The 16,024-nt window shown below is 45.5% G+C and overlaps 1 protein-coding gene and 1 non-coding gene across 4 annotated transcripts in view; both read right to left on the reverse strand.

Annotated features, from left to right (window-relative positions):
- POLR3E (RNA polymerase III subunit E) overlaps positions 1 to 14,409 on the reverse strand; it is a 28,411-nt gene extending 14,002 nt beyond the window's left edge. For 2 of the 3 annotated variants that reach the window (XM_085074684.1, XM_085074686.1), the window contains exons 1-14: positions 14,281 to 14,409; positions 10,549 to 10,630; positions 9,393 to 9,443; positions 8,611 to 8,688; positions 6,985 to 7,100; positions 6,600 to 6,682; positions 5,749 to 5,856; positions 5,243 to 5,292; positions 4,828 to 4,947; positions 4,185 to 4,270; positions 3,118 to 3,162; positions 2,942 to 3,033; positions 2,065 to 2,185; positions 340 to 421 (exon numbers count right to left, since the gene is read on the reverse strand). In XM_085074684.1, the coding sequence (XP_084930810.1) occupies positions 340 to 421; positions 2,065 to 2,185; positions 2,942 to 3,033; positions 3,118 to 3,162; positions 4,185 to 4,270; positions 4,828 to 4,947; positions 5,243 to 5,292; positions 5,749 to 5,856; positions 6,600 to 6,682; positions 6,985 to 7,100; positions 8,611 to 8,688; positions 9,393 to 9,443; positions 10,549 to 10,584 (1,068 nt within the window). In that variant the 5' untranslated portion in view covers positions 10,585 to 10,630; positions 14,281 to 14,409. Of the gene's footprint in view, positions 1 to 339; positions 422 to 2,064; positions 2,186 to 2,941; positions 3,034 to 3,117; positions 3,163 to 4,184; positions 4,271 to 4,827; positions 4,948 to 5,242; positions 5,293 to 5,748; positions 5,857 to 6,599; positions 6,683 to 6,984; positions 7,101 to 8,165; positions 8,208 to 8,610; positions 8,689 to 9,392; positions 9,444 to 10,548; positions 10,631 to 14,280 lie in introns of those variants that run through there. The other variant, XM_085074685.1, reaches the window with a different exon arrangement.
- Positions 14,410 to 14,489: 80 nt separating this feature from the next.
- Positions 14,490 to 14,571, reverse strand: TRNAL-AAG (transfer RNA leucine (anticodon AAG)). The gene has a single exon. It is a non-coding gene; the product is annotated as a tRNA-Leu (tRNA).
- Positions 14,572 to 16,024: the final 1,453 nt, after the last annotated feature.

The raw sequence follows: 16,024 nt of genomic DNA on the forward strand, positions 1-16,024 counted from the left end.
AACAGAGCTGGAGAAACAAGCACCTTATTATCCAGTCCTAGCTGTTCTGCAAGCCCCACACTGTGGGGGCAATGTGATAGTGGCTCTACAGCGTGTGTTAGAAAGGAATGAATGCTGCTAATGACAGATGATCTGAACCTGCCAGCCAGACACAATGTCAGCCTACACCAACACTCCCACGGCAGACTTGTAACAACACCTTCAGCATTAAAGCACAAACAATTTCCTTGGAGGAAACACCTCACTCCAGCAGAGCAGAAGAGTTTTGCAATGCTGTGGCCTCTCAGGCAAACTTCACCTGTGTTTTCCTTTAAAAGCAACAAACACTTTTATACTTACAACAAAGTCTCTCCCTCTACAGAGCACTTCTGCAGGAACTCCACTGTGGGGACTAGAACTATCTTTTGGGTAGAGGACATCACTGTTAATGAAAAAGGAAGAGGAATTAGTTACTAGGTACTCCAGAAAAATGGCATTAGTGAAGATTAACATAACAAACATGCCCTCCCTGTTCTGCAGTTAAATTACACCTTTATCCAAAGCGTGGTTTTCATTAAAGGCATTAATATTGGTGTAATTACACCACTGCAATTACACTAGTGCAGAAAGGCTTACACCAGCAAAGCACAGCCTTGTGGCAAGCAGGTGTGTGCAACACAGCTTGTAGCAACACAGCTACAAGCTCTGCTTTGTTCTTGCAAAGCCTACTCTCCCTTGGATCCATGTAAACAAGACCAGAATGATCCCAAGAAGTGCTTAGGCTAACCTGGTATGCAGCCCTGAAGGCAACATTTAGCCAAAATGCTGATGTATGGGCATGAGAGGTTCATTTCCTTCCCAGCAATCAAGAGTTTAACAGAACAATATCACAAAATGTCATACTTGAACCAACAGCCCCAAGACCAACATTACTCTGTCTCCCTGTCTGCTTGCCGGGTGGGATGTGCTGCAGCAGATGACATGTGTTACCAGGCTCTCCAAAGCCCCACAGCAACTCAGGTTCATCATCTTGATCCTACCCAGGCCAAAGAAATGGGGACCACTCTATTCAAAGCTCTGGTGTGCTCATGTGCTGCTCTGTGCCCAAACACATCCACTACAGATCTACACATCCTCCTCAGACTAATAGCAAAGAATCAGTTATAACCTAAGAACAATCTGAATGCTAATATATTGTCTTTTAACTTGCTTTCAGCTTCCTCCTGTAACAGCTGGAGGGACAGCAGGTTGCTGTCAAAGCTGGTCACACTGCTATTACAGGCCTGTACAATAGCTGAAAGATCCTGCTGGCACACTTGGACTGGTAACTGAAGCCATTCATCTTAACACAGCTATTCCAGAGATTGTAATTCTCTGCATGCAGGGCTCCACCCAGATGAAAAAAACCATACTGCATTTTAGACTTTAATTCCCAATAGGATGCTTTATCCTATTAAAGAGGAAGATGATACAGAATCCAATTCATGTGGTACACTCAGTACCCCCACGCTTGATTTATTAAGCAAGTAATGCCTTCTAGAGGGTAGTTTTCATCTGACAAGAGCAGCATCCACTGATGAACAGCAAGGGGACTGCATAGAGATCCTTGTTGGACTGAATTTTGCTAAGGAATACTATAGCTGACATTGGTTTAATTTTCTGTGTTTCCATTTGATGCCAATCTCTGGAAGAATTCAGAACAGCTCTCTCACAAAAGAACGTGAGTGCAGACAACATCAAAAACCTGTCATAACTCAGACACAAACACAGATTACATCACTGCTCAGTCAAAATCCCACTTGGGACAGCTACTAAGGCATTATCCTTTCACACAAACCCTCTGCATTTGGAACAGCCGACTGCACTAAGAAACAGACATCATGAAATCAAGGGTTCGCAGAGCTGCTAGCTGGGAGCACGGGTGTTTTGGGCTGTGAGGGCGGGAGCTCAAAGCCCGGGGTCCCACGTGCAATCCCGGCGCAATCCTAGCGCATTCCCGGTGCATTCCCGGGGCAATTCCAGCGCAATCCCGGTGCAATCCCAGCGCATTCCCGGTGCATTCCCGGGGACAAAGCCGCGCCGTACCTCTTCACCACCCAGTTTCCCTGGACCAGCAGCGCCACCTGCTGCACGCAGCGCAGCACTGCGGTGGGGTCGGTGCCCGAGCCCAGCAGACTCATCAGGTTGGCGAACGGCATCACCTTCACTGCAAGGCAAACACAGCGTCACACAGGCACCGCTCACACACCCCGGAACTGGGATTCAGGGTGATCACGAGCAAAGATTAATCTTGGGAAAAATATCAAAACCTAAGTTGTACTCTTGGGAAAAAAACCAAAGCCTAAGTTATACTCAGTGTCCCCCTGTGCTATAAGCATTGTCTGCTCTAAAAGTCATGTTAGTGTTGCATCAGAGTTGACTGGCTTCACTGATCACAAATTAATGTATTTACAAAATAATAAAATATAATACTAGGCATCATCATCATTCTCATTTATGCCTTTGGCTAAATCTTTAAACAGAGATACCTGACAAGGCAGGAAGATCCTGAGGCAAAATCCTCAGGATTTGCTCTAGTCAGAGTGTAACTGAAGAGACAAAATAAAATTCCTAGTTAACACTCATGAAGTGTGTATTGTTAAAAACTTCCCAGAAAATGCCGAAGTGCATGTTGTACATGCTCAGACCCCACACTGCAGGAGATAGCTCCTGAAATAAATGTACCCAGAAAGCTATCATCAAACTGGAAATTTTTTTAGGAGTAATATGCAAATATATCAGCAGTCAGATCAGCTGTCACTGCTCTTCTTAAGAAAAGGCTTGGAAATTAGATTTTTCAAAGCATCAGAGTGCCAGACTGTCTGGTGGGGGTGACAGAACAGGTAATACTGGGGAAGACACCTTATCTGAGGCAATTAGAAGTCATAAAGGGAAATGCAAATGTATTACAAAAGTTACAAACCATTCTTCATCAGGATCTTGATCTGATCAGCAAGGGGTAAAGTTCTCAGCTGGGCCATAGAAAGCACATTGCTTGGAGCCATTGGTTTGTCACTGCAGATAAACAAACAGATTTGCAGCCCATGAAAAAGAGCATCCGGCCAGCGTGGACTTTGAACATTATGTAAAAACACTTACTTCTCTTCCTCTACGCTTGGAGGCATCAGCATCATTAAATATTCACTAGAAAAAAAGGAAAAACATTCTTTAAAAAGCTTGTCTTGGGACTTCCCAGGTTTAAGTACAATAACTTCCCACTTGGAGTAAACCTGCTTGTGTGCATCTACAAAACAAACATCAGCCTGAAAGGAGCTCTCCCTTCCACTCCCATCTCCTCTGTAAACTCAGTACTAGTAAAAGCTACTGACATTCATCTGCCCAAAGAGAGGGTATGAAATAAACGTGAATCAGAATCCCAGCTCTTTTGCACAGCAGAGGTGTCCACAGAGAGGATCTGCACGAGGAAATACATTAAACACAGGTGTTCTGACACCAGTCAGTGGGGTCACATGAAGCCCCACAGACAGAGAAAATCAGGCCAGCAACAAGCAAAAATTGTCCCACCCATGCAATTACCAGTGTCTGTCAGAGAGAATCAGATCCAAGACACTCCTCAGAACACCCATCACTGATCCACTGATGTTAAATGTTCAGGAAAACACACCCACACCATTAACCAGAACCAGACTCTACCACTTTAAGAACATTACTTGGGCCATGGCTGTATCAGGTGACAAGGAAGCACTGACTGCATTGTGGGAAGGCTTCTGAAGAGCTGCAGTCACCAAGAAACAAACACCTTTGAAGTAGTTTTGGTTGTCCCCACAAATCACAAAGGAAGTTTTATAAGATTTGCTAACAATGGATGTTATTAGCTTCAGAGTATCATATTAACCAGAAGAAGCTTTTGTTTTAATTTTTCTTTGCACTATTCACAGTCCAGATAATGTAGGGTTGTAATAACGCACACAAAGCTACAACCCCAAGTGAAAACAAGAGGTTTTAATCTCAAGAGTATAGGGAAACAAAGAAAGCAACCTCAGTAAGATGAAAGTTCGTTTGGTTTTGTATTTTTTAAACAATTCAACTTTTAACACTAATAGAATTTTCAAAGAGCAGATTTTTAAAGAATATACCAGCTTATTACTCTGGAAACAATCCCAACTAATTAATGCAATTTCTGTAGGAAACCACCAAACCATTACCTGGGAGATTTAATTAATTCTGTGTTTTCAGCAAGGCCATGACCTTGACTAAATAAATACTGGCGCTCGTGTTCGGAACGGCTATCCTGGAGACATGGGAAAAAACAAAGAGTCATTATCACAAACTGAAAACATACAAAATGCCAGAGAGCTGGATTTCTCATTCCAAACTATGACCACCCTGTCATTATTGCATCACTCAAACGTTCCACCTCACTAACTGATGTTCTGCTTTCACTTTCTTATACAATGCTCATGTGATGTGGGAACATTTCCCTCGGTGTGCGTTTGAAACCTCCTGACAGACATGCTCAAGTCAGCCAAACAAGATTTCTCACACTCCACTGACTGGGTTTCCCAAGTCTTTCACAAAGTCCTTTCATAATCCAAGACCCTGAGTGATTATTACACTCAGACCCCTCTTTATATTTGTCCAGCTCTCCATTTTAAAGTGTGGCGACTCCAAAGCATTATCTAGCAAAAGAGATACAGAGCACTGCAGAGTCTGTTCCAGCCTACAGACCTTCTTTTCTTCCTTATCTTTTGATGATTCCCATGGGCCCACATTTAAAAACAGTTCTAGATTTGGCTGAGCCTTCAGGCCCAGGCAGCCTCCTCAGCAGCCAGCACAGCACACACCTACCTTCAAGCCATAATAGTGCAGGTGAACCCAGTGCTCTTCTGCTTGTCTCTTCTGCAAGAACTCATAGGACTGAACACGTCTCTGACGAGCTTGCTCAGTCTCAGGGCGGGAGAATCGGACCTAGAAAATTTGGGCATCATTAAATATAGCCCTAAAACCCCTGGAAAAAAGCCCATCTGTATTATTTATTTGGTACATCAGTAAAAGGCTAGGGGCCCTAGTTCCAATGTTTGCTTTGCTCTCAGTGGCATCTTTATGCCTGTGCAGCAAGGGTGAGTCCACCTGGCCTCCCCCTCCCAAGCCCAGGGTCAGCAGGTCTAGCTGAGGTTTCCTGTCCTTGCACTTGGCACTGAATTGTCAAGCTTTCTTGTGAACTGTTGCCTGAACCAGCATAAAAAGGAAAATGTGGACATACAGTAATTTGCTTAACATCATCTTCAGCTTCATCCTGGGATGAATCACCACCTGCCAGAAAATGTAAAAATAAGCACACCACTGCAGTAATAGCCAGAGCCAGTCTGGAACTGTCTGAGGGCACTTGCAGGAAGAAAGCTCACTGAGAACTCCATATCCATGGGTTCAGTCCCAGCTCGCCAAACTATGCCATGACAGCATCACACTGCTCCTGTGATAGGACACCCTGCTGCCATGAGCTTTACAGTGGCAGTGGTGACACAGTCCCCATCACTACCCTTTGTCACTACCCAGCACCTCCCATCCCTCTGCAAATCCCCCACACTGTGCCCACAAAAGCATTTAAGTACAAAAGCCTAAGATCAGTGAAATAACCTGAGAAATGGCCTAATAATGACTGAGTTGTTAGAATAGACACCTTCAGAGCAGAATGACTCTTATCAGTCACATTATAGAGAGAACTTGTATCTCACCTCCCCAGAGAAAACACAGCTGTGGAGAATTTACCTTCATTAGCAGCTTCTCTTTCTCGGTGTTTTGCATCAGCCTTGTCCAAGTAGGTGAAGCTTGGCCTCAGCTGAAGAATTCCATGTAGTGGAGTCAAGTGAAGTTCACCTGAAAAAGAGAATTAATGTTGGTTAAAATTGATTTTTTCCACTGCACAAAGACAGAACTTTTCATTATCTTCCTGTCTCTGTAAAGCCACAGCTTCAATTGAGCATAAATATTTAATACAGCAAAACGTAAAAAGGGATTGAAGTGAAAAATTCATCCAGTGCTCAGGATTTCAAGGGAATATGACAGACCAAGACCTGTTTCTGTTATTTTCCCTTTTGTATTGAAACCAGATCTTGTAGAGAGCTGCATTCTGGCTCAGGCCTGACCCACAGGCACTAGGCACAGTCCAGAAGACCCCTAGTAAAACAGTCATTACTGAAAACAATCTACATATTGTCATCCCGAATGACCACCAGCCCAAAACTCTGTGATGGCCTGGGCAGTCAAGAGAGAGACATAAAGTGTTGAACAGGAAAATGAGACAGGCAAAGTTAGATAAAGATAGTAATATATAAACAACAATGATAAATTCATGCTACAAATGTGCATTATTTCAGACCACCATGAACTGTTGAGATTCTGGAGGCATCTACAAACCCAGGGTATTCTTATATGATATTTACAATTTTGCTAGACCTACTTAAGGACTCTTTGGACATTGAAAGAGAAAAATTTTCCTTTCTTTAAAGACCCATCAGTCAATTAAAACCTAGGCTGAAAAAAAAAGATCAAATAGGTCTTACCTCAACACTGAAATGAGTATGTTTCACTGATCTGAGGGTTAAGCAAAATAAACTTACCCTTTTTATAAACAGCAGCTGCATAGCGGGAAACATTACTGGCAGCTTGGGAAGAGCAGAAAGTTTGCTTGTCCATCAGCTTCCTGCAGAGAGAGAAGGGCAGTGAGATGGCATTCCATAGGAAATGTGGCATGCAGGTGCTAAAGGTCTGAAACCACCAATTCTCAAAACGGATTACCAACAACTGCAGCAGAAAAATATCCATCACTTCTGTCTGCAAATCTGAATTCATGATGCACCCCAAAAAACTTAGGCTACTCCCAAGAATATTTGCTATAGAACAGTGTCTAAAGCAGCCCCTGTGACTGTACTACCACAGGTGGACATACAGATATCTGTGCTCACCACAGAAAAGAAAGGAAAGGAAGGCAAAGAGGACACCTACGAGGAATAGGTGCTTGTTTCATCTGCACATGTGCCATCCACATTGAGAGCAATCTGTTCTCCCTTGCTTCGACAGTAGTTAGGATTCAAAGTATCAATGGCCATTTCCAGTTCAACCTAAAGAATATCAGAGGAAAGACAGCTAATTCCCATGGCACAACCCCAAACATATCAATCAAAACACAAACCCACATTTTCTAACATTTCCACAGGTTTACAGCAGATTTATGCAGCATCATTCAAATCCACACAATTCAAAAGGACAATCCTCACACATAGAGTTGAGCAGCACATAGATGGGTTTTGTACAATGAGGTCATTTAAACCACAAGCTGGAGATAACATAAACTCCCATATAAATGAACGGGATCAGAAAAAGCAGAGTTCTTTGGATAGACCTGAAATAAACTTTCACCATGCTGGAGACATTCCACTACATTATCAGTCTGATTTCCTTATCACTACAGATCAGGTGCATAAGAAACCTCCTTCAAGCCTCCCCATCACTGAGGAACCATCCAGAACCTCTCATAAGATGTACTTCCTTCTAGTTTGGCTACCAAGAATAAGAAGCAACTCTGTCCTCTTCAGAGGCAAAAGCCTTGATTATGCTAATTCAAGACTACAGCATTTAGCACTGACTTCAGTCACTCCTGACTTGCACTTGTCAGAGAACTGTAACAAGCCCCAAGCCTTTAGTTACAGGGGGAACTATTCCCCTCCTTAGACTTTAAACTTCAGACAAATGTCCAAAAATAAGCATTCTCCCGCTTAACATTTCTATTTATATACTACGACAATACAGCATATATTCTTCAGGGCGTGCCAAAGCCTTTATAAATTTGTGTATCACAGCTACTGTCTTATTTTTTCTTCCCCTTTAAGTTATTCATAAACTGAACTAGTTTCAAGTCCCTGGATGAGACAGAATATTTACAAAGGCCTGCAAAGGCTCACAGTGCAAATGTTTGCTGATTTTAACAAAAGACTTCCTGAACACAATATACATTCTAACTCCAAAGTTCACCAAAGCACTTTCCTTAACCATTTCCCAGAACTGAATTCTAGTAACAAAGACATCTACAGTTGCAGTTTTTACATAAGGCACTGTAAAATAACAGCCATGGTTTTGGGATACATGTGCAAGCAAGTGCAATCACTCTGGCTTTGGCTATACTTTACCTGTACTGCCCCAGAGATTTCAGAAGGACTCCTGATGATTCACTGCCAGGCAAGAGAGAAATCAAGACCTGCACTGACACTGAAAGACAAAGGATGGCTCCAAGGCTCAATCTTTCTTCAACCCTTCTCTGAATACTGTAAAGACCTTTTCAATCAAGCTGTATTCACACAAACATCCACAGACTGAATTAGCATTAGTAACTAAATTTCCCTAAGTGATTCTGTTTTCTATTAAAATAGTGGCTTTCCCACCATTGATTTATAAAAAATACTTTTATTCTAAACTCTACCTTAAAGGCACAATAAAAGACTCCTCATACCTTCAAACACAGAGATTTGGTCCTGCAAGTAGCTGCATGGTTAGAACAGCACAATGTGCTTTTCTTAAGTACATTCTGCACATCATAAAACAACTTTTACAGACTGGACTCAAATGATGACCAACCTTTTGCTGCTTTGGTTTTATCTTCGCTGATAAATGTGTAACATCATCGTAGGTCATGGAAGCTGGGCGAATGGGATACTGGAAAACAGATCATTTCATACACCCCTCTGCTTTTAAAGATCAAAGAATTTCACAGAAATTAACTCAATTTCCCCTGTCCCCTCACATGTATATCCACTTGCCAGATCTTGGAGGCAAGACACCAAGAAAAATTAATTGACTGATTTGTGAGTCATCAGGGGATTTGGAAGCATGACCTAGAAAGACTGTTGTTTTCCTCCCAGTCCTCTGCTTTTGTCACTGCACAACCCCCTTCCTGCCCCTCACACACCACAATAACCTGTAACACAGGGGGACAGTCCCACACAGTAGTCCACTAGAAAAATAAAACCTTACCCCTCAGCATCTACTCTCTGTAGAGTTATTAGAAATAAAATATCTGTGGGTTTATACAAGTAAGTGTTAGCTTAGAGGGTACAGAGCACATGTTGCTGTCTGGAGAGCAAACCCAGGTTTAGCCACTCTTCTGAGCCCTTTGGCAATGCTGAGAGGACAGTGTGGTATCCCAGTGAAATCTCCCAGCCACAGCAACATCCTGCTACAGCTGCCATGCCTCCATCACACCCAAAGGCCTCATCACCAACCTGTGCTCACTCCTGGCTCCAAACTGAGACCCAAACAGGTTCTCTATTTCCCAGACCCTGGCAGAGTGAAGCGCTAAGGAAAGTTGTGCTCTTTACATTTATTTTAAACAATCAGTGCATAAAAGTTAACATAAATACCTGAAACAGATAGAGCTTCTCCAGTAGACTTCTGGCCAGGAACACATCAATCTAAAAAGCAAAACAAACAACTTTCATCAGATGCCAACTGTAATAAAAGTAGAACCCTTAGAGCTCAAATACTGACAGCATTAGCTTTTCATTACAAACTCTAACATAAAACAGATTCGTGAATCTCCTGTCAAAGCTTCCTCCCTGTTGACTTTGACATGAATTTCTGCAGTTGGCCTTTTTAAAAACCAAACCTAAAAATTCCACTATGAAGAGGCAGCAGACAGTGGCTCTAGCTGTGTTTTTCCTCTCTAAGGAAGCCTGGCAAACAAATGTGAAAGAGGAATTTTTTAACTCCAAGGGACTGAAGCAAATCTGTTATCACAATTAGAGGAGAAAGTTCTCCCTTTGGCAGCACGACTGAAGGTGAGTTCCTTACTAGTATTTTGGCATACAATCTTTCTAAATCAGACAAGAGACACCCACATCCTCAGTCTGGTTCAATACTTGCATTTGGCCATCAGAACTGAAAATGCACAGATGTTTCATGAATAAGACATATGGAAACTGCCATTTTAGATACACTCCTTACAATTGCCACTCCTTTCCACATGGCTTTTCTCATTCCTATGGACTTGCCCTTCCTTGTACTTCTGGTGTGTAAACTCAGATATCAAGTGACAAGACACTGTGGCTACTTCTTGGGACACAGAAGTCCTTTAAAGAAGTCCAAACTCAGAACACAACTGCTTACTTCAGCAGAAGGCATGAACACTGTAGCTTCATGTTTAACAGATGGTAACTCATCAAAGTCATTCCAGTTTTTTCAGCTGCCAGAGACATGCAACAGAGTCACCAGAAGCACAGAACGGTAGAAGCAAATTCCCCACCTGGGTTCCTCTTCTGCCATAGGCAGATTACAAAGGGTGAAAAACCTGAGCTGCATCTGCCAATATGGACATGACTATTCTGACAAAACAGATACCACGAGCCATATTCTTGGTGGTATAATATAATTCTTTGTAGAGAGCAAGCCACTGGTTATAAGACAACCACTGATGTTCATGGGACATTGTTTCAGCAATGTAAAAACACTGGGAATTGTAGTAATAAAAATAGTAAAAAATTCTCATGTACAGTCACTGCTGCCACAATGCACTTTTACCTCTTGTATAATTGGATCATCTTCTTCATTTGCCATGCTAGGATAAAACAAAGCTTTTTCTTGGCTTATTCCTTGGCACAACCTGAAAGAAAACAGAAATGTCATAAGAATCATTTCATCTGTGTCACATACCACATGCAGCCTAAAGTATTGTTCAAGCTAACTTGGTTCTTTTCAGTGATAATCTGTTTAGTTTGTATTTTGAAGGAATGTACAGGTCCCTAATACTCAACAATCCTGACCGAAGGCCACAAAATTATAGAGATGAGTGAAAGTCTCAAAAATAGGTAAACTGTAACTTCTGTGGGAGCTGCAGTTATTAAGAGAGCCCTGGACCAGCGCCCTGGGGAGGGAAAGAATGGCCCTTTGCACTTGCATAAAATGTATCTTTTACACGCTGTGTAACAGTAACACACAGGTAGCAGCTGCTTTCCGGCCACAACTGGCCCTGCAGCATCACTGCCTGGGATATTCCTGCCAGGGAATACCCAGACTTTGATTTCATTTCCCTGACATGCTGCAGCCTCATCTCCTGACCTTCCCCTCTTCACACTGCACTGCTAAATGAGAGCTCCAGAACACACTCCCCAGCCTTTCCTGGAGTCCTCTGAAACCAGCAGATTTTCTTCGTAACTACACCAACTCCAATGAAAATAAGACTCTGATATTAACTGAGGATTGGATACTCTGGAACAAAAGTTCATTATGTTCAATCCAGTGCTAGAGTCAGTGTCGTGCCTGGTTCAGACCTCTGAATAAAAAATGATTTCTCAGCTAAAGCAACAATAGTTTTTTCCTGCTGAAATCAAACAAAAGGACTTACAAATTATTTGGGATGCCATTGTGACAATGTTAACACACTGTTTATCAGCCAATACTAGTCAAGATAGGCATAAAAAAACAAGACCTCTCACACATTGACCAAGGAAAGTTTTAACAACAAAGATGATCAGGCAAAGAAACAAGATCTGTGTTCAGGAACTCTTCCTCACTGTCCTTACTCCTTGAGGACAGCTTGCTTCTTTGCTGGGGCAATTATGGAGGATGAGAAAGACAAAGAAGCCACATTCAGGATCAGCTGGGAACCGAGCAGTTGGGAAAGAAGGAACCCAGCATCCAGGTTACATCTAGGACAATGGCATTTTTTTCAAATACTCAAGCCACCACATAATTTGGGCACCTCAGTATATTTCAGTTGGCATGCAAGCTTCTCAACTGTCACATTAATGTACACACAGTTATCTAAGAAACTTTTCAGAGAGGTTGAACGTTCTGGATTAGAGTGTTATTAACATCCATTCTGGCTTACACTGTTTCTGCCATTCCTCTTAGAAATATGATTCCATATTTTTCATTTACAGACTCCTTGCTACCAAAAAAGTGCCCCTCCCAGTACTGAGCTGGCATTTCCCATTTCTTTATGCACCAGCACATCCCAGGGTCTTCCCACCACATATGTGTTTGAAAATTTATGACTTAGTATTTCAGATTCCTATTTGAAATTTTTTTGTAAGAACACAAAACACCTTCACAGCAAAAAGCCAGTACCTTAACTCCAGGCTGGGCTGTGAGCAGAACCCTGAGTATGTGATATCTGACTGACAGCGATGTTTTCCTTGATCAGGCACCCAGTTCTTCCCAGAAATACTCACGAATATGTTTTAAAGAAATTAGATTTGTCAGTTCCATTTTTGCTTGCCCCACTCATGTCCCCTGGGTTGCACAACACCTGACAGCTCTGAACGACATGGAACAACTGCAGTTTGCACTCAGTACAGAGTTGATGATGGGAGGATGCTCGAGATGTGTGAGGACATGTGGTAATATCCAAAAGGTGGGACACTTGGGTCCAAACCCTCCTTCCTCACACCCCTGAGGGAACTGGGAACCACCCTTCCCTGCCTGACAGCTTGTGTGCCAAGTATCTGCTAGGCTTATTCTCTCTCTTCTGAGAAAGTTATTTCACTTTTAAGAAGAGACATTAAATTGCCCTGGACTAAGGAGGGACAGATAAACTTAGCCTGAAGCACCTGGTCTCTGGTCCCTCATTAAGTGCTGCTTATGCACAAATTCTTATACACAAAATCTCTTTGTGAATCCACCTGTCACTACTCAGGGAAAACGCTGCATTACAAAAACTACATTTTCTCCTTATTCCTGTAAAGACAAAGTATGACTACAGATCCTTTTCTTGGAGAGTGAGACTGTCAGGTCTATAAATAGGAAGCAGTGTGTCCCAGCACAACTTACAACACTCATGCAACCGGAAGAAATCCTCTGAATCAGAATGAAGGCATGCAGACACAATCCTATGTCTAATTCACATACATATATAGAGTGGTGTTAATCTCCACATTTCTAATATATATATATATATATATATATATTTATTGCCAAAGACTTGAATATAACTCTAAGAAGGTAAATTGCACATCTGCACACCATCTGACACACAGACTTTTAGCCACGCCTGCAAGAAATGCTCCAGTATTTCATATTTACCTAAATTTGTCAGTAATAATGGACCCCCAAAGTGCTAACACTGAAACATCCTTCATATAATCATGCAATGCCAAGGAAAGGCCAAGAATTCCTGCTGCATCAGTGCCTGAAAGTATAAATGCTGAAAACAGCAAAGTGGGAAAAGTGCCATCTCCTGAATCACTACCACAACTACCTCTGGCACCTGGACTCCTCCAGAAAGGGCTCTCAGCAACCCTCTGGCTCAGGGTGGCCCATGGCACACAGTAAAATGGAAGCTGCAAAAAGAAGCTGAAGCATCTTCCATACATTTATGATAATTATCATTCTGACCCAATTACTTGCTTCATTTTCTCCTCATCTGCAAGCAGCTTTGCACAGTCATCCTCTGGCAGTGAACCCAAGAGGGCTCCTCTGCACCAGGACCTCTCTCTTGAGGTGATGTCACTGAAGCAAACCTTTGGGGTTTGACAGATTATGCATAAAGCATAAACCTGTCTTTACCAGCTCTACAGTTGCGTGGCGCAGGGCGCGCCAGGCCTGCGCTGCCCGGGGCAGGGGTCACTCCCGCCGCCGTGTGACACTGGCGGGGCAGGTCGCGGTGCCCGAGCCGTGCTCCCCGCCGGACGCGGCTCGGCATTCCTGGCGCCCGCCCTCTCCTGACACAGCAGCCTGGCAGCGCAGGGGTGCGGGCAGAGCAAGCCTCGAGGAGAGGCCACAGCGAGCCGCCCAGCCCGCGCTGACCGCGGGGACGGAGCGAATCCCCCCGGGCGGGATGGCTGGGCTGGGATGCAGCCCCGCAGAGCCGGTGCCAGGCAGGGGCAGCCGCCGCACTTCGGGGCGGGTGTGCTGCGTCCTTCCAGGGCGGGAGGCGCGGGGCGGCTGGCCCGGCAGGACCGGCGGGGCCGCCGCTCTCAGCGCCGACAGGACCGGCCGGAGCCGCCGCTCTCAGCCCCAGCAGGACCGGCCGGAGCTCCCCGGTGCTGCTGTGGGAGCCGAGGGGCCGCGGCTGCCGTCGGACCCCGCCCGCTGTCTCCGAGCGCCCCGGCCCGTGCCGGGTCCCGTCAGGGAGCTGCGGCCCCGCTGCCCCCGCGGTGCCCCCGAGTCCTCGCAGGGTCTCGTCTCCGCCGCCCTCCCCGGGCGGGCAGAGCCCACCCCAACCCAGGCCGCGCTCCTCCCCCACCACCGCCCACAGGGTCCCCGCCGCCCGGGCGGCCTCAGGAGGAGCAAAAGCGGCGCGGCCCCGCGTACCTGTGTGCGGGCCGGGCGGCGGCGGCGGCGCCGCTCCCCCGCTCCCCGTGTCGGTGGCGGCGGGGCAGCGCTCAGGCAGCCGCCATGTTGGTGGCCCCGGGGCCGGCACGTGGGGACGCGGCGCCTCCTCCTACCCACAATGCTCTCCCCGCCGCAGCTGCCACCGCCAGGGGGCGACGGCGGCGGCCCGCGGCGCAAAAAAACGCTGCTGGCAGCGGTGGGATTCGAACCCACGCCCCCGAAGAGACTGGAGCCTTAATCCAGCGCCTTAGACCGCTCGGCCACGCTACCACCCTGCTCGCATTATCTCACGGCGAGAGTTTTATTTCAGACTCGCTCCTTTCCCCTCTCTTTCCCACACTTCTTTTTCCTCCGGCCCCAGAAATGGCTCTCCCCACTCACCTCTTCTACCCGAAAAATAAAACGCGGGGGGTCCTTTTCAGCCCGTTTCCGAGCAACGGCGCTTGGAGCAGCGCGATGAGCCCAGGGACGGACGGGCGGAGCAGCTGTGCCCGAGCCCTCCACGCCGCGCCCGCTGCCACGTGGATGCCACGGAGCGGCACAGTCGCCTGCGCGGTACGTGTGGCATCGCCCGGACACCCCCTCTTAGAGCCTAAAAGAAGTCCTAAAAGTTTAATTGCGAAGCCACGACTCACTGAATTTGCACAGTCAAAAGTCAGTAGTTCATGGCGGGGGGTTGTTCTTTTGCTTACTACGGCAGTAGTCAATACACTTGTGCAAAGGGGTGGGAACGTATCTCAGCTGCTGGTAAGTTTCCTTGAGGAATTAATGTTATTTTCACCGCTTAATTACAACTGAAGGGTGGTAGCTGGAGAAAAATTCCAGCTTCTCTAGGGTAAAGCCACAAAGCTTTAATGCAGCTTGATTTAGTTCTGTCCTTGTGGCAGTTCATTTAAACAGGATAGAGGCAATAAACCTGCTGGAGCCCCGCTGACAGCATCATTCAACTCTTTCCCCTGGCACCTCCCACAGCCTGTCCCTGCAGCACCCAGAGGTGCTTTTCAGGGAGCTGCTGAACATGAAATCACGGCATAGTTTGGCTGGGGTTGGAAGTGTCTTTTAAAGGTCTGATAGTCCAGCCTCTTACAATGAGCAGGAACATCTTCAACCAGATCAGATAGCTCGGAGCCCCTGTCCAACCTGACTGTGAATGGTTCTAGGGATGAAGCACCCAGCACCTCTCTGGGCAACCAGCATTTCACCACCCTCAGTGGGAGAGGCTGCAGCATTGCACAGTCTTGCTAAAAATTTCATTCACTGCCTACAAGTACTGAGGAATAACAGCACACACATGTAAATATGAATAAACTCCTCCAGTGCTGCTGGCAGTTTCACACCCTCAGTTCAGTCCCTTTTCAGGGTATGGGGTATGGGGTACCTTTCAGGGTATGACTTTGCAGAGCAGCAGTAGAGGTTCAGGGAGGAGAGAAGGTAGGCAGACCTGAGTTGGCTTCACACAGCAAATCACCTGTAACCTGCTCCGGCAGAAAAGTCTGGGGCAAGAGTCAGTCTTAGCAGTCCCTGAGCATGTGTGCATGTCTGTGCATGGAACACTCATTACAAACTGCTCCCTACTGTGTGGGCTGCTCAGCCCCACAGGTCCTTTGGCCCAGGCAGTGAGAGGTACCAACACCCTCCTGAAAAGTGCTTTTCTGCCCTGTCACAGCTGAGCTCAGCCTCTGTGCCTGAATTGTTTCTGTACCTGGCCACAGAGACATTTCTC

Source organism: Lichenostomus cassidix, chromosome 14, assembly GCF_008360975.1.
Source record: "Lichenostomus cassidix isolate B80296 chromosome 14, HeHo_3.0, whole genome shotgun sequence".
Classification (NCBI taxonomy): Eukaryota; Metazoa; Chordata; class Aves; order Passeriformes; family Meliphagidae; genus Lichenostomus; species Lichenostomus cassidix.